The 22400-nt window shown below is 32.5% G+C and overlaps 1 protein-coding gene across 20 annotated transcripts in view; it reads left to right on the forward strand.

Annotated features, from left to right (window-relative positions):
* Window positions 1-22400, forward strand: part of LOC139482682 (tumor protein p53-inducible protein 11-like) — a 202034-nt gene that overhangs the window by 162084 nt on the left and 17550 nt on the right. For 16 of the 20 annotated variants that reach the window (XM_071266740.1, XM_071266741.1, XM_071266736.1 and 13 more), the window contains one exon: window positions 19137-19230. In XM_071266740.1, coding sequence (XP_071122841.1) covers window positions 19137-19230 — 94 coding nt within the window. Of the gene's footprint in view, window positions 1-809; window positions 952-13857; window positions 14462-19136; window positions 19231-22400 lie in introns of those variants that run through there. The other 4 variants (XM_071266750.1, XM_071266748.1, XM_071266749.1 and 1 more) reach the window with 4 other exon arrangements.

Below are 22400 nucleotides of genomic sequence, written 5' to 3' on the forward strand. Positions count from 1 at the left end.
TGTTGGTCATTTACAAGACAGCAAAACATAATCCAACAGATAGAGACCAGATATTTTGTGAAAACCTAATTCCAGCTCTTAGTTGCCAGTTGTTTACCTAGATGAATCTCTTTGTCAACACAGCAATTTGGAAATTTAGTAGTAAATAAACTGGTCAGCTAGAAGTATAAGAAGTAACATTTGGGGTAGTGTGGTGGTATAAGTTAAGTTAAGAAAAGAGGTTGGCAAATTGGAACATAGTTTTGATGCTTCAAATAATGTTATTCATCTGTCTATTAATTACCATTGTGTACATTGTATTGACAATACCAGTTGCAAAAACGCAACTGTTGAAGGGTCATTCAGTTTACTACGAAGATCAAAAACTAAAAAGCAACTAAAAAGCAAATATGAACAATGATAGCACTTATAATTTTTCTCTTGGACTGACTATGCATATTCACCAGGACTCTGACACGGACTTGTAGAAGTATTTGTGTTTGGGAATAGATTGTCAGATTTTGGAAAATGACTCTTTGAACAGAGTCTATAGAATTGTGCCTTGTTATGTCTAAAACTTCTTTTACACTCTAAAATGCAGCAGATGCCCCATTTAGAATTAAGTCAATAAATGGGAGTATGAAAAACCCTCCTATCTTCAATACACCCTTAATAAAGGTTGACGAGCACACTTTATGTAAACCCAACTATGCCACTGTTCTTTGACAAGGAAATATGAAAATTTCCCTGTTAGCCTTCCACTCCATATGCTTTTTACTTTGATGACATTTTTCATTATTACAAAAATATAAAGTCATAATTAATATTTCATCCTGGGTGAATCTAATCATATTGTCCTGTCATTTTAGACATAACATAAATCATACACGTCACATATGTTTTTATATGATGTAGTACATCCTTACAAAAAGTGTAACTGTATAGGAACAAAAAGATGGATACAGACAAAAGGTTTGTCTTTTTTGATTTTTTTATTATTTGAAAAAAAACAAAGAGATGATTTACATGTATGAATCAAAGAATCATTCATATTTGATAATGGTCACAAAGCAAGAAAACCATGATTGACAAATATACCAGGGTCAACCACCTGTGATTTGAGCTTGGTCAACCATGGTTAGATACATATGACCGGTCACTAAAGTGGAAAACCATAGTTAACCATAATGACTAAAGCACATCCAACCATGGTTTAATCATGGTTATCAATAATTTAAACAATGGTCAACTATGATTGCATTTTGACAGGGCCAATTAATCCACAGACAAACCTGGTAATTGTTGTATGTCAACAAGAGAGAGCCTTAAAAACCCAATTGATAATTCATGTATTACTGCAAAAGTTTTAAAGAAAGATTCTTTGTGGTTCAAGGCAGTGTTCACTTCATGCTTATGACCCTTCATTGTTTATAAACCACTGCATTTCAATACAATCAAAAACTTCAACATTATTTTAATATTTTTACTTTCAAAATGCAAGTTTATATGAATATTTCATGAAAGATGCATGCAAACATAAGGCCCTTTACAGCTTGCTGTTTGGCCCACGTTGACTAAGGCTTTGTGTTGGAGACCCTAATTTGACCTATAATTGTTTACTTTTTACACATTGTGACTTGGATGGAGACTTGTTTCATTGGCACTCATACTACATCTCCTTATTTCTATAACACTGAAGAATAAATGATAAATGTTTTGCAACATTCATTGTATAATAGTTTGTTTTTGATAGCCTTAGGGAAATTTAGTATTATAGTTATTATTCTAATATTTTAGTGTCTTCCCTATTATTTTTTGTAAACATAATTCAGGAAATTAAAGGAAACAATTTTCCGTTTTCAGAAAATGGTCAACAACCACACACAAATCATCTTTCAAGGGGAGATAACTTAACTATTGATTGATTTTACTATCAAAACAGCAACTCACATCATTTCCAATGCTGTTAATTTTTGCAGAAGAAAAAATTGGTAAAATAGTTAACCTGTAAATAACATGAAAAACAATTTACACTTTTCCAGCTTTTTAGCTTCTGATAGGCATTTGATTAGAACAAAACACATTTGTCATAATTGAAAACAAGAAGTATTTTTCTCATATCAATATTTTTGCCAATCAGGTTCTATTTTAAGGTATTTATAAGACAGAAACGTATATTTATCCAAATTCTGTGCCAATTTTATTTTTTTGTAGTACAGTACATTCCGGTTATTTGCATAGCCTATTTGTCAGACGAAATTATGCAATAAAGCGGAGTATGCTTATATCCGAAATGCCAAATTACGGAGTCAAATAACATCGATAGTGCAGATCAACAAAGAAGGAAGATGAACGTCCATAGTCCACTTACAACATATTGAATGCTTATTTATTCTAATAAAAGTTATTTGTCTAGTGTCATACATTTTATTTCATTGTGTATTCTTTCAATAAAGATTATAAACACATTTTGTTAAGTTTATTTATGTACCGATTTTTCCTTTACCTGAGATACGAAAATAAAATTGTTCTAAAAATAGATTTGTTTCTATGATTGTTGATCACGTGACTTCCGGTGGTGGTTGACACATTTTTTGGTGCAGGGAAAATTCAATGATTTTTGTGTTGTATAGTGTGCAATTGAACATATAAAAAAACATTTCTATGACATTTATGAAAAACTACAAAACAAGCCAATATATAAACACTTTTTATCTGAAATAGAAGCAGTTGAGACGAATATCACAAAACTCAATTTGACTTTCGCGGGGTCCGTGCACTTCCTGTCTGCGAACTTCAAAACAAACTTTTAAGATACTTCATACTTTGATTACAATACCATAAACAGAAACATATATATTCCATATCATATCTCAACATACATGTTAATTCAAAGAAAATTAACCAAATTTCTGCAAAGGAGCAGGCTTACCCCCCATGGGACAAAAAAATATACTCCCATTATAATCACTGACAGTAAGGGGTATAACCTAGAATCCCAAGCATCAACAACAACTGAGCGTGATATAACTTGGTTCTGTAGAAAAGGTGCTAGAATTAGAGAGTGTAGAGAGTGGCTGGAGAGCTCCATAGAAACCCTAATACAAGAAGAGGGCAACATATGGGTATATGTATGGGCTGGTACTTGTGACTTTACTATAAAAAACGGGCGATACATATCTTTAAGAACCCATGACGATTCAGTTGTAGATGATATAATAGCCGAAACTAATCTAATTACTCAATGCATCGAAGCACACCCAGGGTCTAAAGTGACGATACTAGAAATACCTTTATATTCCATTGTCAATTGGAATTGGGCTGCAGGAATAAGTAAAAATCAGATTCAAAGTTTTTATCAACACAACAAAGACTTAGAAGAACAAATAGTCAGTGTTAACAGAAAAATCAGAGAAGTTAACACAAGCAATATCTCCTACTCTCCAAAGTTTAGCTCTGATCTTACATTAATACAAAAGCACAGGAAAGGTGATCGCCACAGAGTGACAAGACGGGTGCAGCATAGGTTTGAACTGTACTTTGATGGTGTACACCCAAGACAGCTACTGTCGAAAGTTTGGCTAAGAAAAATTGAACAACAAATAATTAAGGACTGTTGGGAAACTTCTAATTGAACAACCTGCATACCTACATTGTACAATACAGTAAGCGTGGGTTACGCCACACTATGCTGTATAACATATTTTAGATACAACCAATAAATACAACAATTAGTTAAGCTGTTTATTTATCTATAGCAAGCGTGGGTTACGCCACACTAAATTGGTACACGTTCAAAACTGAAATTAACATCTGCATCTACACTTGAATGATATTAGCGCTATATATATATATGTGTACATAGTTTTTAATCTACCAACAGGAGTTTGGCCAATAGATACTTTTGCTGTACATAGTTTTTAATTTACCAACAGGAGTTTGGCCAATAGATACTTTTGCTGTAAGCTATATGCAATGCTATGAATTACCTGGAATTATATTCCCTATTAACACTTTAGAGCAGTGAGCGTAGGTTTCACTACACTATACTGCAAAACAATAGAACTGGTGCAACAACAAAAAAAACCCAACAACAACAAAACAACAACATATAGTAAGCGTGGGTTACGCCACACTTAACTGAATCAAATTACTCTACTTTGAAATAAGTGAATTATCAGAATGGCCTTAGTTACAAATAGCAGTGAAAAAATAATTGTTGATCCAAAAACTATACAGGATAACGCAAAGGATAACAACCATGTCAATCAAGTACAAAATCAAACTAAAACTAAAACATACTCTCTTGATATAGATAAAGTACTACAAAATAAACTAGAATCAGCAAAGAGGACTGAAATCTCATATAAAATGACTAGTGGAGGGCTCACTGTTACATTAGATCTAGCAACATTTGAGTTATTTATTGCTGCAATATCCAGCTATTATCAATGTTATCCACTTTCAGCAGGTGAAATTACATTTCAATCTGAACATGATAGAAGAGGTGTATTAGTTCAAAAAACATTTAAGGTTCAACTAAAAAGCAGCCAATCCTATACCATAAATGCCTATACAACAAAAGCTACCTTACTGATTAATGGAAAATCTATAACTCATTTTATTGAAAATGAATTACCAACAATCCACGGCATGATATGCAATACCTATGTAAATAACCAACAAATGAATACTAGCACTATTAATAAATTGCTGGAAGAACAATTGCAATACATATTGGATAACAGATCAACCAATAACAACATGAAAGCTAGATGTAGAAAATGCAATAGAAATGTTATCTCAAGGGCTGTACAGTGCAACAGTTGCCAAATGTGGGTGCACTACAGGTGTGAAGGTCTTAGGCCGATTGATATTGACAAAATTGAAAGTAATAACAATACGTCATACACATGTTCATCCTGTCCAAATCCAACTAGCACTGCTATTGAAAACATTTGTTCAAGTACATCACCCCAAATCAACAGTCGTGAAATTGACAACATTAGCGCTAGCATGATAAATACAACACAAAAATGTCTAGCCTTGGTAAATTCACAAATGCCAACTAGTGCAGAGATACTGCTGAATGAAGAAAGATCCATGCAAATATGCTCTAATTGTGACAATGATATACAAGAATCTGATGAAACTGTTTGTGATAGCTGTAACAATGTTGTACACTTAACATGCATAGCTACAAACTGCACAACACAAAAATGTCAAGCATGCTTTGGCCTAGAAATACAAGATCAACAAGTTGAGAAAGCCTCAAGCTATGATACATCAAAAGAACTTGATAATGATCATGACGATACAATCATGAAAACACCATATGTTGTACAAACTGAAACTTCATCAATCTGTATTGACAATAAAATGACAGTAGAAAAAGAACAAGTAGAAAATATTTCAAGAACAAAAAAATCAAAAAAGAACTTAAATACAAACAGCAAACCTCAAGACGGCACAATTGTTGAACAAAGTACAAGATCTAATAACAAAACAGAAGATGTGTGTATAAACCAGAGCAAAACAACTGATGACGCACAAATAAAATTTAAAGATTTAAGACAACTTGAGTTAAAGCTGAAGAAACGAGAAGATGACATCCGATTGAGGGAAATGAGAAATTCAGAACTTAACGCTGAAAATATCCGCCTTCAATCCACCATGCTCATGCAAGAAACTAAAATAAAAGAATTGGAAAACTCAATAAGAATTCTTAACAGAAAAATAGTTGTACTAGAAGATACTGAGTCTGAATCCAAAAGAACAGATGCCAACTCACCAGTACAAAACTGCTGTCACCAGAAATGTGTCACTGAAACAGATGATTTGCTACTAGCTATGCGTGAAAGAATGACAAAGTTAATACTGCAGAAGGTGGATGCTCAAATAAACCAACTTGAAAGTGAACAAATACCTATACAGTCAACCGTATCAAACGATATGCTGCCAAAAGGTAATACAAATGAAACACTTGTAAAGGAACATGTGTATACCAACACAAGTACAGAACATAGAGGCACTGTTAGAAATTCTGAGGCTATTCCTCTGGCAATGAATGTCATACATCAGTCTCCACAGTATCATGTCTCTCATCCACCACCGACAATAAATGGCGCACATCAGCCTCCGCAGTATCATGTCTCTCATCCACCTCCAGCAATAAATGTTGTACATCAGCCTCCTCTGAGTCGTGTATCTCAACCATCGCAATATCAATATTACACAGCAAGTAATAAAGAAGGGAATGCAATGCAACAACATCCACCCTCTTTAATGAACAACTCGAATATGTTTACCTCGGGTATGATAAACTTGCAAGACAGAACGAAACTTGTTCATGGTTGTCCAATTTTATACACACCTACCGAGATGCCCAGGCCAGGATTAAACAATTATAGGGATCAAAATTTTTTTCATCAGGAAAGACTCTTACACAACGGAAGTTAGCACCAGCAATAACGAGAAATGTAAATAGCGATTTTAAAGTTTACCACTTAAACATTTTATCTTTTAACTGTAAAAATATCAAAACCTGTGATCCATTATTCTCTGAAATTCTTTTTAACTATGATATTGTGTTGCTGCAAGAACACTGGCTATTCGACTGTCAGCTACCACTGTTAGATAATGTTCATATTGATTTTAATGGTATTGGAAAAGCAGTTGATTCTGATGATCCGCTACCACCTACCCACTTACCAAGAGGATACGGGGGGGTTTGTATATTATGGAAAAAGACCATCGATCACAAAATCACTAAGGTAGACTGTACTAATAACAGAATTCAATGTATTGAAATAACAAATACATGTGGTAAAGACATTCTGGTGATTTGCGTTTATATGCCATGCAAGGATAATAGAGTTGAAAAATTGATTGAATTTCTAGATTGTACTGAACAACTTCACTCGCTCTGCTCTCAATACAATAATACACATCATATTGTTATAGGTGGCGATATAAATGAAAATATAATTGATAAAAGTGAATCAAAACGCTACGAGGACGTCAGAACATTAATGGATGACCACTGCTTATATACAAAAGATCTGGGCCGAACATTCATAAACTATAAGCATGAAGAAATATCCTCAATTGACTACATATTTCTAGATAAAGAGCTGTTTGAGAACAATTCCAGTTATCTTAAACTTGACTCCTGTAGTTCTTTAGTCTCTGATCATTATCCTATAACCTGCAGACTAAATGTCAAAATAGAACATAGGCAACAAAGTACAAAAATATTGCCTACTAATAGGAAAATTAAATGGAGTACTATTGACGTGAATCTATATGAGGAAAATGTTAACAAGTCACTAACAGCTATTTCAAGTGAGATTCAATCGGGTCAGGAGCTAACTAAAGTTATAACACAAGTTAATACCATTATGAAAAATGCAGCAATAGAATCAGCACCTAGAGCCAAGGTATACAACCGAAAGAAACAAAAACCTAAGATAAGATCCTTTAAAACAAATCAAGCGAGTAAAAGATGTAAAGAAGCTTTTGCAAAATGGAAAGCAAATGAAAGACCAACATCACCGAACAACAAAATATACTGTGATATGAAATTTGCGAAATACGAACTTCGAAAAACATGTAGAATAGAGATAGCGATAAAAGTACTCAACGATAGACAAGAAATTCTAGATGCTAGAACTAAACATGATCAAGTATTTTATAAGTTGCTTGGTAAAAAAAAAGGAAAGCTGAAGAATTGTATATCCGAACTTAATGTACAAGATAATATATATAAATCTGACAATGAAATTATAGTTGGATGGAAACAGCATTTCAATAAATTAGCTCAACCAGCAAATGATCCTGAATATGACGACGAATATTACAAACAGCTAGCATTAGATCTAGACAATATAATTGATATATGTAACAATCAAACTAATACCATCTCTGTAACTGAAAAAGATGTTCAAGATGCCATAAATGGGTTGAAAATAAACAAATCTCCAGACATTTACAGCATATCCTCTGAAAATATCAAATATGGTGGTGATAAGCTGCAAACAGTTATAAAAAATATGATAGTATCATCATTCAAATTAGGAGTAATACCTGAAATACTCAAAATGGGTCTCCTCACTCCTGTATTCAAGAACAAAGGAAGTAACAAGAACGCCACTAACTATAGAGGGATAACTATCATGCCAATACTGCTGAAACTAATTGAGTCTGTAGCAAAGGCTAAGGTCCAACCTAAAATATTGAAGGAACAAAGTAGACTACAAAGAGGATTTACTGTGAACTCAGCTCCAATGAACTGCTCCTTCTTTATAGAAGAATTTATCAGAGAGTGCAGGGATGCTGGTAAAATAATATATATAGCGCTTCTAGATGCTAAATCGGCATTTGATGTGGTAACGCATGAAAGTATCCTAAGAAAGCTATACATAGCAGGGGTAGAGGGGCTACTATGGAAACTTATACATAGTCTTCACATGGACTCTAGCAGTGTAGTCAAATTTAATGGTCTAATATCTGAACCATTCTCAATATGTCAAGGCGTAAAACAAGGTGGTATACTGAGCGCCGACCTATACAAGCTGTACATCAATAATCTCCTAACAGATATCGAGCACTCAGGATTGGGAGCAAAAATAGGATCCATTTGTTGCGCAGCTCCGACTTGTGCAGATGATGTGGCACTAATGAGCGACAACCCTGAGGAACTACAGGTACTTATTAACATGGCATACAACTACAGTCAAAGGGAGAGATATAAGCTTCAACCAGTGAAGAGTGTTATTCTGCCAGTCTATCCAAATCGTAGAAAACAACAAGAACCTTCCTTTCCATGGAGTATAGGTAACTCAATAATGCCAATAGTTAGCCAAACAACTCATATGGGGGTCTTACGCACATCAAAACCAGATGATCCTAATCCGTTGTATGAAAACGTGAAAAAAGCTAGACGAGCCATGTACAGTTTAATGCCAGCTGGTTTGCATGGGAAGAATGGACTGGACATACAATCCTTACTACATATATTTAACATCTATGTCATTCCTGTACTTCTGTACGGCCTGGAATTAGTAACTCCTACAGGAAAAAACTTGGATATTATTGACATATTCCACAAAAAATGCATTAAACAATTACTTTCTTTACCAACAAGTACAGCTACGCCCGCCATATATATTCTTTCTGGACAACTACCAATAGAGGGCCAAATACATAAAAAGATTTTATCATTATTTGGAAATATATCTAGACAACCACAAAATAGTTTAGAAAAACAAATTGCATATAGACAACTACTTATGAAAACAGATGATAGTAACAGCTGGTTTATTATTGTTAAAACGATTCTAGCGAAATACAACTTACCATCCGCCTTATATCTATTAGACAGTCAAATTCAAAAATTAAAATGGAAGACCATGGTAAATAAAGAAGTATCAAAGTATTGGAAACATTTTATAGAGGGTCATTGTAAGCTGTACCCCTCACTAAAGTACTTAAATAGTCAATATATACCAGGAAAGACACATGTATTAGTAAACCTATCTGCTAGTAATTCCATGCAAGAAGCTATGAGAATACCCGTAAAATTAAGAATAGCAACAGGAAGTTATATACTCATGGCTGACAGAACAAGGCATTCAAAAAACAAAGGACTATTGGCAACGTGTCCTTTGTGTCAAACATCAGATGAAACCTTGGAACATTTCTTACTACTCTGTCCTGCACTGTCGAACCAGAGAAAATCAATCTTAAGCAATATCCAACTGCTACATGAAAAGCTCAGTATTCAATTCAAACACAACGGTAGCGAAGTAGACCTTATCCAAGTGATAATTGATTCAAGCACAATTGGATTACTGGAACCCAGTTGTGACAATTCAATCCTAATGGACATAGAATTTCAATCAAGGAGACTATGCTTTCTACTACACACAAGCAGGTCGAGAATTCTCAATGATATCGATCCAACATCAAGTTAGCTTAAAAGACACCGTGAGCGTGGGTTACGCCACACTCTACGGACACATCGATAAAGAAATCTCGACATTAATACAAAATGAGCGTGGTTTTCGCCACACTTGTTAACTCAACCATAGCCTATAATGCCTTCTAAAGCGTGGATCTCGCCACACTTTACTGAAGATGCTAAATATATATCGTTATCAGAGAATAAGCGTGGATCTCGCCACACTTTAATGAAACTATAATACTACAACTCAGCCCAATAAAGTCCTATGAAGCAGTAAGCGTGGGTACGTGGCCACACTACACTGTATACAGACACATCGATAAAGGAATCTCGACATTAATACAAAATGAGCGTGGTTTTCGCCACACTTGTTAACTCAACCATAGCCTATAATGTCTTCTAAAGCGTGGATCTCGCCACACTTTACTGAAGATGCTAAATATATATCGTTATCAGAGAATAAGCGTGGATCTCGCCACACTTTAATGAAACTATAATACTACAACTCAGCCCAATAAAGTCCTATGAAGCAGTAAGCGTGGGTACGTGGCCACACTACACTGTATACAGATAAAGGTTAACTATCCTAAATAAAATCAGCAAACATGCAGAAGAACGATTTATGCTGATCATATATATATATATACATGTAAATAAACTGTAAATATCGAGGAAGTATTTTAAATTTTAAATTTAATGACGTTGAACTAGCTCATATTTTTATGCCGATACATGTGTATATACAAAACATTTTAAATATTCCTTTTAATGATGATAGTTATCTACCTGTGTGACTTTTATATTTTAAAGATTAAGATATATGTACTTTCGAACTGGTGGTGGAATACTCATTGATTGAGGTGCTCCTTTATTGGAGGAAGTTATGCAATACAAGTTACAAGTATGACCCAGATGTACAAATTACATTGTTACACCTTGTTTAAAATAAACTGTTTAACAATACTACACAGTTTATAATCATTGTAAACAATAATTGTGCAATGAACTGCCTTTGATATTCAGTATTTACCGATTACACAGTGATGTGACACTGTTACTTTAACACCGCTAGTTTCGTTTATGCAAAGCAGTTCACAGGTGATGGGGCCATGCACGGGTTATTTGCTGGACACGAGTGTTGAAAGTGAGAAATATATAATAATCAAAAGTTAATTTTCTTTTAAAAAATATTAAAAAGAAAAGATTAATGTATAAAATTCTTCAACCATATATAAAAGCCCTGTAATATTTAACATAAATGTAGATCACCCAAGCTGAATTACGAGATTACACATTGGATAATGATCGATAATTAGCAGGCGTTAATGTTTTAAAAATTCACCCAAAATGGAATCTATGAACAATGTTTGAAATCCAATCAATAATTAACACCTTTTGAGATAGAAGATCATAGAATGGTTGTGTTTTTACAACAATCAGCTGATTGACATTATTATGACCTCGAGGCTTAAAATAGAATATGGGAAACTTTACCTGTGTACACATCGAGGACTTTTTTATAATCATATAAACACGAAAGATACTGTTTTAAAACTTTATTTGAATAACACACAAGTAAATGTGAAATAATAATGAAAATTATGATGCATTCAAGTAAAATATACTTACCAAATTGCCGTTTCCGGTCAAAAATCTCGTCAGTTTTAACAGAGCATATCTAGCTGGCGATTATTTTCTATGCAATAAACCGAAATGCCACTTGTAAGGCTATGCATATAACCGGACAATTTAACATTAGGTGAATGGGAAATGGTTTCGTGCAGGAGAAAAGTATGCAATTAACCGAATTATGCTATTAAGCGGTATGCAATTAAGTGGAATCGACTGTATATATTTAACGTGTTTTGAAGGGTACTTTCATTCAGAACATCTGCAGAGCTTGTAAATTAACAAAAACTTAATTAGCAACCCAGATAATTCTACTTATAATCTACGTAATAAAATAAATCTTAGTGAAGTACATTGATTTTGTGAGCCATGCGTTGTTATTGATGTTGTAGAGCTGGCGTAAGGGGCAAGTCATTACTTTGTTGAACTCATTTTGACAGACCTGGAAAACCGTAATAATATAATTGATAGGTTTTTTGTAAATCATTAATGAACAGTCAATAAACATTTTGTAAAATATATTCTTCATAATTCCATGGAGCAAGTAAATAAGTGTAGATAAACATTGACAGAAAGGTTGTAGATCTCATGGGAAAGCAGTGAGGACCAAATTCATATGCTGCTACAGTCACTATTAAGATACATATATATATATATGATGATCTGAAGAGTTTTATACCTCACATAGATGTAAAGACTGATGCCAATTTAAGAGTCAGGGGCCAGGGTACCTCCAACCCCCGCCCTTTTATGTAGTTACATTTAAGGTAATACATAGACTTTTATAATTCTACTCCAAATTGACCCTCCCTTTTTCAAGATCCTGTCAGATCATCTGAGATCTACTGGTTTACCTTTGTCTGTCTGTCTGTGCATATGCATCTGATAGTCCAGAAAACATTTTTCTTTGTCTACTTATCATAGACGGATCCAAAGGGAGGGCCGGGGGGGCTGGGGGTCTGGGCCCCCCTTTAGTGGGAAAAATTTGGTTGATTATATAGGGAATCACTGAAGCATGACTGGAGCGGGCCCCCCCTTATGAAAAGTTCTGGATCTGCCACTGCTAATACATTTGAATCTGCATAGATTGATGCACCTGTTGAAGGGAATTTGTTTGATGAAATATTGAGGTGATCACTTTGTAGATATTTCATATATATTTGCATTACAAATAGTGTTAAAATCAAATTGTTATGCAATAAATAAACATGTGTTACAGTAACTATATAGATTTGTTTGAATACTTAAGTGATCTTAATGTAGATAAGTATCCTTTTTGATTTTTTAAATTGTGGTATTAGATAAAAGTATATGATACCGGTACTGCACATTGGATCCTATTTTTATGAAGCAAAAAGTAGCTTTTACTAAATTTCAGTCCCTTGTCAATCATTAAATAGATATGTAAAACTCTTATTTTAATGTTCATCATGTTGGAATTTAACATACCAAGGCCACAAGACTCATAAAACTCTTATTTTAGTGTTCATCATGTTGGAATTTAACAAACCGAGGCCACAAGACTCATCAGTAAAGGTTTTGTTTTTGAACACATATTTATAGATATTTTATCCTCAAATCTTGATACGATTTGGAAAAAAAAGATTTACAAGTCATCTCAGGTGTAATTGTGTGATATGAAAGGGGAAAGTTTTTTCGTTCAACACCGTTTTATCAGATTTTGTTGGCATGTGTAAAGAGTTAGTATTTCTTTCTGAGGTCTGTTTGACAAGATTTGCTGTTACTATCAATTTCAAGAAATAAAAATTTCTAGCTGTCTTTTTTTGTTGTTGCACAGTAATAATTTAAAATCAACTAGAATTTGCAGTTCAATAAGGTCCTAAGCTATAAATAAAAGTATGTGTACAATAAAGGAAGAACAATCACTCAAGAATTGTTGATGATGCAGAAATTATTTAACTAACTAACAGTTGGTGTAAAAAAGATTGGAAAGTTTAATGATAGTGAAAGGGAGGTAAGAAAAAAGTTATGTAAAGATTCAAAATTTCAATCATTTTTCAAAAAAATATACCGGTAATTATTTTTTGTAAAACCACAGGCTGTCACAATAACAAGATAAAGATAGTTGTTGAGTTTAAAAAGATATTTGAGTTTAACTAAATAAATATTTTAAGAAGATTATTTTTCTGAAAATACATTGTTTTAAACCAGTGATGATACCACAATAAAAGATAGTTGTTTATGTTCAAAAGATTTCAACAATACAATAGCGACTTAAATATTTATTTATTTACTTAATAGAGCGTTGAACTTATGGTCAATTTAAGAAAAATATGCTCTGAGAACAAAGTCTTGTGACTTTTTCATTTGGTTTCTTTAATGATGGGCCTGCTGTTGTAGATATTCTTTTTTTGTCACAAAAAAAAACACTTTTATAATGAAGACATATTGATATACAAAAAAAAAGTTGTTCAAGTTATTCTAATTTTAATATATGACATATATATATTATAAAAGGGAACGTTTCTCTTTAGCTGAGGTCAATGTCACAATAACACGACAATTACTAGGTAAACCAATGAAGGAAATACGTACTTCATAAACTTTAAGTGGGGAAGAGGTTAATCCTTAAGGAATTTTACAGTTATGATGCTCTAATAGTTATATTTAAATCACCTAACTAAAATGAGCAATAAAACGATGATGATTTTATTGTCATTGATATTTTGATTTCTGAAAAGATTTACCTGGAGGTATAGTTTATGATACACCTATAGGTGGTAAAAACTTGTAAACATTGACGTTTTAAACAAAATCACTGGATAGTATACAATAGATAAACAAGGATTTAGTAACTTTATGTTGTGGTTCAAAGTTGATATTGCCTTGGTCAATAGTGGAATAATTCAGGATAAACAGCATGGATGAGTAAGTTTTTATCTTTTCCATTCTCATCAAGTTTATTTGGGTAACTTTTCTCTAAAAAAAAATTTAAAAAATACAGACAGTCTGAGTCATAATAAAAGTTAAATTTTTCTACAAACTGATATCAAATTTTCATGTTAAATTTTACAAAGAATATCCATGAACTGTATTAAAAAGGGGAGGAATTCTGGAAGAAGTGGAACATTAGTTCAATGTGTGCATATGAAAAATTTAAGGCTCTCCTGCATAATGTGCTAATTATTCATTTTTTTTTTAATAAGATTGTTATTTTGCACCATTTCCATAAATTGAAGTAAGCTGTCTCCTAAAATAAGATACAGTGTTATTTTTAAAATATGGCTTTATAAAAAAACACAAGGAAGTAATTATCTATTAGTTTTTCAATTGAAAATAAAATCTACGATCTTGTTTTATTTTTACTCCCACAAACATGTTATCAAGTCCTTATTAGGTTGTATTATTTCCCTGACTAGATAAAAACTCTTCAACATTAAGTTATGACGTAAATATATTTTTTGGAATTTTGAAGTCAGATGCTAAGGTCATTTGTTATAAATAGTACGTTCACTTGAATTGAGAAACACTATATTAGCTAAATTTCATAAGTAACACTCAAAGTACTACACTTTAATTAAAATTATGTCTTCTCTCTATACTTAAAGATTTACATCATTTCACAAGAAACAATATAATTTTTCTATTTCTATGTCCCACCTACGATAGAAGAGGGGCATTATGTTTTCTGGTCTGTGCGTCAGTTCGTCCTTCCTTCCGTCTGTCTGTCCTTCCGTCCGTCTGTTCAGGTTAAAGTTTTTGGTCAAGGTAGTTTTTGATGAAGTTGAAGTCCAATCAACTTGAAACTTAGTACACATGTGCTCTATGATATAATCTTTCTAATTTTAATGCCAAATTAAGAGTTTTGATCCCAATTTCAGAGTTCACTGAACATAGAAAATGATAGTGCAAATTTCAGGTTAAAGTTTTTGGTCAAGGTAGTTTTTAATTTTAATGCCTAATTAGAGTTTTTACCCAAAATTCACGGCCCACTATACATAGAAAATATGATAGTGAGAGTGGAGCATCCATGTACTATGGACACATTCTTGTTTTTAAATGTGAGAAAACTAATTTCATCTTGAATGTGTGGGAAGATAATTTTCTTGGAACTCATATTTCATCTTCTGTTTTCTTTATGCAATTTTGTAAAACTGTTTGCCATTATAAATACACGACCATTTCAAAGACAAATTTCAATCATCTTAAAGTCTATCAGGTTATTTTTATGATTTTAGAAGGATTTTCCTGATCTCCATCTTTTCCTTCATCTCATTTGTGGGTTTTGGTTGAAGTTATTGCCTGTTAAGAATGATTAATTTTGTAATAGAAATTCATTGATGTCAATGCTTGAGTCAAAGCAATGATTCTCTTCTTGCATGAACCAGATTTATAATATATATATCCAAGCATGCATGGTCATCTCGTAAGATCATGTGACATTCTTAGAAATGTTGCTATTAATTATCATTTATCCCCAATACACCTAATCAAACAAAATTGATGGACTTCATACTTGTCCAATTAATTAGTAAAACCAATAAGAAAACTTCCCATTTGACAGTCAATATATCAGGGTAATGATAACTGATATGATCATAGACCTTCTAGAATTGGCAAACATTGTATGTCTATACAAAGTATAAAAAAAACTAATTGAAGATACCAGACTTATAATTCTGTATTTTCCAGACGTGTATTACTATTGAAATTTATGTTTCACTGACAAAGGCTATCTATTTGATGATCCTTGAAAAAACTGAGCAAGATGATATTAAATTTCTGTTTTTGGTGCCTGATTATCATTATATTGATGCCACTGTTGGTGGACGTTTTGTCCCCGAAAGGTATCACCAGCCCAGTAGTCAGCACTTCGGTGTTGACATGAATATCAATAATATGGTCATTTTTACAAATTTCCTGTTACAAAATTTTGTATTCTTTAAAAAAAACTAAGGATTTTCTTACCCTTACCTTACTAAATTATAATCCCCTTACCTTACTAAATTATAATCCTGGTACCTTTGATAACTATATTGCAAAAAGAATTTACCAGAATTGTTTTATTTATTTATAGTTTTTTGCAATTGTCATTATTAGAATAAAAGAAACATGTTTAACTTAAGAATGTTGTTTATGGTTATTCATCAAATCTTCATTCTAGATGGACCTGAGCTACATGTAGATCTGGAATATGATTGTTAGGTCATTTTAACTCTTAAGTTTGTTTTAACTATATTTTATATGGTTGTGTGATTATTTTTGCTAGTTAAGTGGTTTGATTAGATGCCACATGTTTTTTAAGGCAGACGATAGCAAGACATACATTCATGTTACTTGACTGTCCTTTTTTCTCTTTCAAATTTAAACATGGTGTATTCAATTCACTTAAGTTTTAGCAAACAGTAAAACCTTGACTGGACTGGACTATTGGACTTGGCCCTTAAAATGGTCTATACTGGATTGTTTCCCATGTTTTAATGTTTCTAATTAAAAAATTATCATCGGCTTACGTTAGAATACATCAATTAAGGTGAAAAAATGTTTTATATTTTTTTAATACTATGTACCATGGAGAACATTGATACATTTCAACAACAAAAAAAATAAAAGCACTTTCCAGTAAGTTCAAAGTCCATCCAGTTCATGGATTATCCAATAGTCCAGTCCTTGAGTCAAGTCAAAATTGTCCAGTTAAGTCAAGATTTTACACTTCGACCTCAGACTCCAAGAAAAATAAGTTAAATTTTACTATTTAATAAAAAGTTTGTATAATTGATTGATGAAGTTTTACATAATGAAAAACTGTTTGCAATATGGCAGATATCTTAGTTAATGTGGGGATCATATTATGACAAGTGATGCTTAATTTCTGTCACAATAAGATAATTTATTGTATAATAGGATCTTGCTATTGATACAAAGTCAGCTGTCTTTAATCATTGCTATTGTGGACACTAAATCATCTATCGGAAACCAACTTTTACATCATTAAATCTGGTAATACAATTGTCAAGAATTTATAACAACTTTTCTGTTGCTTTGTCACATAAAGTTAGCATATTTGGTCAAACATGGTGATTAATGATATTGATTTGGTATATTTCATAGGCATAAAGGGGGTAAAATATTAGTTTTATGTCTTCTTATTTCTTTGACTACCCAAATTAGATTTTGTGTTTTCATTTGTGAAATTAATTGGGAAGGAATAAGACTGTATTGGTCTCAAAGGAGATATTAAACAAAAAATGGATCAAGTCTGGAAATTGCTCTTCAGGTATTTTATTCAGACGTTTTTTATAAATTTTTATCTACTGATTTTTAATTTCATTAAAGTTTGACGTTTTAAGGCTATAATTCATGGTATTCCTGATTATTTAACATATAAAATTCTGTCTCAAACAAAAATTGTTAAATCTATTGAATATATTTTGACCCAATTAGTTCTTACTGTAATAACGAAGTTTTAATAGCAGAAACTTTCTCAGTTGGATCATTGCTGTTGCATGTGCAATTCTTATAAATAAAAATAATCATCATTTATATTCCAAATTGTTGCATAACAAAATAATTGAATCGACATAAAATCATTTATTTATCTGTTTTTATTAACCAAAAAAAGTAATCAACACATATTGATTAAAAATTAACTTCAAATTAATGATGTTAAAACATAATTTAAGAACCATGACAATTCTTGGCCTTTTATTGTTAGCTTATTTGCTTTAAAGGAAGTCACATTCAGTGTTCTGGCTTTACTTTCAAAGGAGAATTTGTATCATTAGTGTAAGGACATTATCAGGAATAAGATCATTATAATGTCCACGAACCAGGTTTGGACTTTGTTATTTGGGTAGGTAAAACATTCTATTGACTCATATTAACATTTAAATTATCTAATGTTTTATTTGTGCTAATTTCAATCTGAAATTTTAATAATTTTTATAATTGGTTAAATGTTTTTTTTTTAATCCAAGGACATCAAGAATATTTCTTTAAATCAAAACAAACCTGGCTATTTCTTCATACAACACATAATATATTATAGTCGCATGTATATATTTTGGACATGACAAGTCAGAAAATTAAAAAAGATATATATGTGACTGTGCTTTTAATGATATGATATAGAATCTTACTTAACAGCTTGGAATAGATTATATACCAGACCAAATTCTATGAAGAAAAAAAACATAACCAATGCAGTTTATTCTGTGGGGGATATCAAAGGTCTGTCATCATTCTTTTTATAGGGCATTTCACTCTTGCGAGGTGTTGACCGCAAGGATGCACCAGTTGAGCTGACTCCTGAAATCAGATAAACTGAATTAAAGCAACGAAACTGGCATCTAAATCCATGGATAACCAGATGGAAATTATGTACCGGTATGCAAGAAGCCTCAGTCCAAAAAAAAAAAAGCTTTTGAAAAAGTAGGCAGATATGGTGGCCTCTGTGAATCCTGTGCAACAAGAGTCATTACTCAATTACCTACATCAACAAACAAAAATGTTGATTAAATTATGTTTAAGACAGCAACCCAGCGACGTAAAACATCATGTATTTTTTCTCTGTAATATTGTACAGTGTTGTTTTATTTTTCAGAAAACACAGCAGTGGTGATCTCCATAGTCGTCTTAAGACCAGGAAATTACTGGGAGTTGGGGAAACTGATGACGGTGATGTCCATAGGTCAAAGGTAAGTTCTTCTTGTTTAGCCCTGTCACATTCTGTGTGTGACTGTCCCCAGTTGGTAGCCTGTGGTTAAGTGCCCATTACTGTATCATGTGTTTTTTTTCTTTCATTATTTTGTAAAAAGGAAGCCTGCTAGTTGTCTCTTTTGAATTGTTCCATTTGTCATTTCTGGACCTTTTATAGCTTACTATCTGAAATGGGTTTTGCTAATTGGTGAAGGCTGTGCCATGACCTATCTTTGTTAATTTCTGTATCATTTTGTTGAGTTGTCTAGTTGGCAATAATACCACATCTTCTTATTTTAATATTGATAGAGAGGTTCAAGATATTCAGTTAAGGAGGTACCTAACACTACAGGGAGATAACTCTGTAAAGTCAGCTTAACGTTTTAATCACGTTGTGTTGTAAAAGGAATATGAAGCTTCTCAATGATCAAAATTGGTGTTTGTCAAATTGCTATATAACCAGTATAATTTTTCTGACAAAACGGTTGGTTCAAAATTTTTTAAATTTTTATATTTTTGTTTAAGTGTCAAAGTAAATACTTTGACAAAATTTTATAAAAATTAAACGAGCCAAATTTATTTTAGTGAAAGTGTTGGGTACCGCCTTAAGTCAACATGCCTTTGGCAAGAAACTATAAAAAATATTCTAATTGCATTGAAATCTTTTTATGCCAGAAATGGCAAGTGAGCAAAATAGACTGATTGGAGCCTCTAGTTTAATTTTCATTAATCTACAACTTGAGAAAAATATTGAAAAGTGCAAATATATGCTTCAACAAAAGTACTCCATTTTTTTTTTCTATTGTCTGTTTGGGGTTGATAACATTTTTAAGCCAGGAAACTGAAGTCTTACAATGCACTTTTAAAGTTATTGGATTTTGTCGGTGTTATTACTGGTATATATGGGATCTCCCATCAACAGAGAACTGAATAATACTGCTTCCTTCTGTTGCTTCTTCTTTAATTTTCATAAGTGCTCATAAACTCAAATAGAAAGAATAAAAATAGGTTACAAGGATAATAATAATAATGTCATGACATAATTTTTGTATAATATACATGCATATTCTGTTTTGTGTATTACGAATACAATTCTATTGAAAAATCTTAGTTTTTCTCCTTTAATGGATTTAATTATTTTTTATCTAAGCAATTTTGTTCACTGTCGGATGAAAAACCCAGAACAGTTCCAGCAAGGGGATTGGGGTATTCTAGAGAAACATCTATATTATGGAAAATGTTGAAGAGGAAAAGGGGGGGGGGAGTGTTTCAGGTTAAAAAAAAAGAGTTAAGCCCCTTGGAAAAATAATGATTATTTAAAAAATGGTATCTTAAGTGCTCTCATGTGTACCATCAGCTTGAATTTGCTATTTTGCAGATATCTTTATCAATGTAAAAATAAAGATGTGGTATGATAGCCAGTGATTAAGACAACTGTATCCATACGAGTCCAAATGAAGTGGATGTAAGCAATTATAGGCCACCCTACAACATTTAACAATGAGAAAAACCAATACCATATAGTCAGCTATGAAAGGTTCCCACATGAAAAATGTTATAAAACAAAAGGTTATTAATATTGATTAAATATGTTTCATCGGGGAAGCCCTTGTACTGATTTATGGAGATATGTTACTGAATGGTACTATAACTAGGAATCTCATCAGATATTCATTTTAATAAATAATATACATCTTTAATGGCTTTGAACTATCATCGGTATCATAACAAATTGTAGCATTCAGTTGTCCAATTAAGAATTGATAGTCACAGAGTTGAAGCCATCAGTAATAAAATAATGGAATCTGATTAAATGTTAAATCATCCTTGGTATCTCTTGTAAATTAATTGACATATAGATGCTTTAATGTTAAATAGGAGAAGAACAGAAAGCTTTGATGCAGTGATTTTACAAACAAAAAACTTGATTTAAAATTGAGAATGGAAACGGGAAATGTGTCATAGAGACAATAATCAGACCAAAGAGTAAAAAATAACCAAAGGCCACCAATGGGTCTTCAACACAGCCTGACAATCTAGCACCCAAATGTGTCCTTCAGATGGCCCCTAAATAAAAATGTTAAACTGTAAACCAGTGTCTAAACTTGACCCTGTGTTTAATACAAAACCTGTCTAAACTATAAGTAATTCACCCTTTGTATGTAAAATAAACCCTGTCTTAATATAGATCAACATATATTTGAAAGTCCAAACAGGGTTTGATTTAATTGACAAATCATGTAACATTATGCATAAACTTACAAATATATCATTGAAATATATCTATAGTACACAAAGTTAATATTATTGATACTGCAGGTCATATGTATCTTAAAAAAAAAAAGATAACAACCACTGCAGTGATCCCAAAATTAGCTGATCATCATGGTGGCTTCAACATAGTCAAATCTGACATGTGCCTGTGGGTTACTGGTACTGTGCAACATGATGACGCATTTAAATTGACCATTGAATCTTTGAACATGCTCAAAACTGACTTAAAAGCTTAAAAATGACCTAGGGACCTGAGGAAATTCGAAACCTCAGGCCAAAAAAGACAATTGTTAAGTGATGTTAGTTGTAAATGATACAAACACTTTAGGACATTGTAATTCTATAAAATAGACAATGCAATTCACATAGGAACTCCTTTTACTTATCAGAGGCAGATTTAGGGGGACGGGAGGCCAGTGGCCCTATGCACCCCTTTTGTGGGAAAAATTTGGTTGATTATAAAGGGAATCACTGAAAATGATAACTGGAGTGTGCCCCTTCTTAGGCAGTAAGTGGGCCCCCTCTTATACTGCTTTTAGTATGAAGGTTATGAAAAAATAATATACTGGAATGAAATGTGCACATGCTCTCGTAGCATTGCTCCAATCTTCATTCTTACATTCTTTTTCATGTTCTAATTCTCAATTAAATTTTCTAGAGCAGACATTGTCCTGTATTAAAGTAAAATAACACCAATGCCCTTCAACTGTATATGGAATTTCCTTATTTACTTGGTTGTCATGTGAAAGGTAAATTGGATTTCCATCAAATTATGATGTAATTTTTCCTAATAAGTTTGTCTAGGACCTATTGATTTATAGTGCAATAATGATAACATTATAGATAAACTTGATTAGAGAGTGGACAAATAAACAACAGAAACTTGATGGAGCTT

This window comes from Mytilus edulis, chromosome 7 (genome assembly GCF_963676685.1).
Source record: "Mytilus edulis chromosome 7, xbMytEdul2.2, whole genome shotgun sequence".
Taxonomy (NCBI): Eukaryota; Metazoa; Mollusca; class Bivalvia; order Mytilida; family Mytilidae; genus Mytilus; species Mytilus edulis.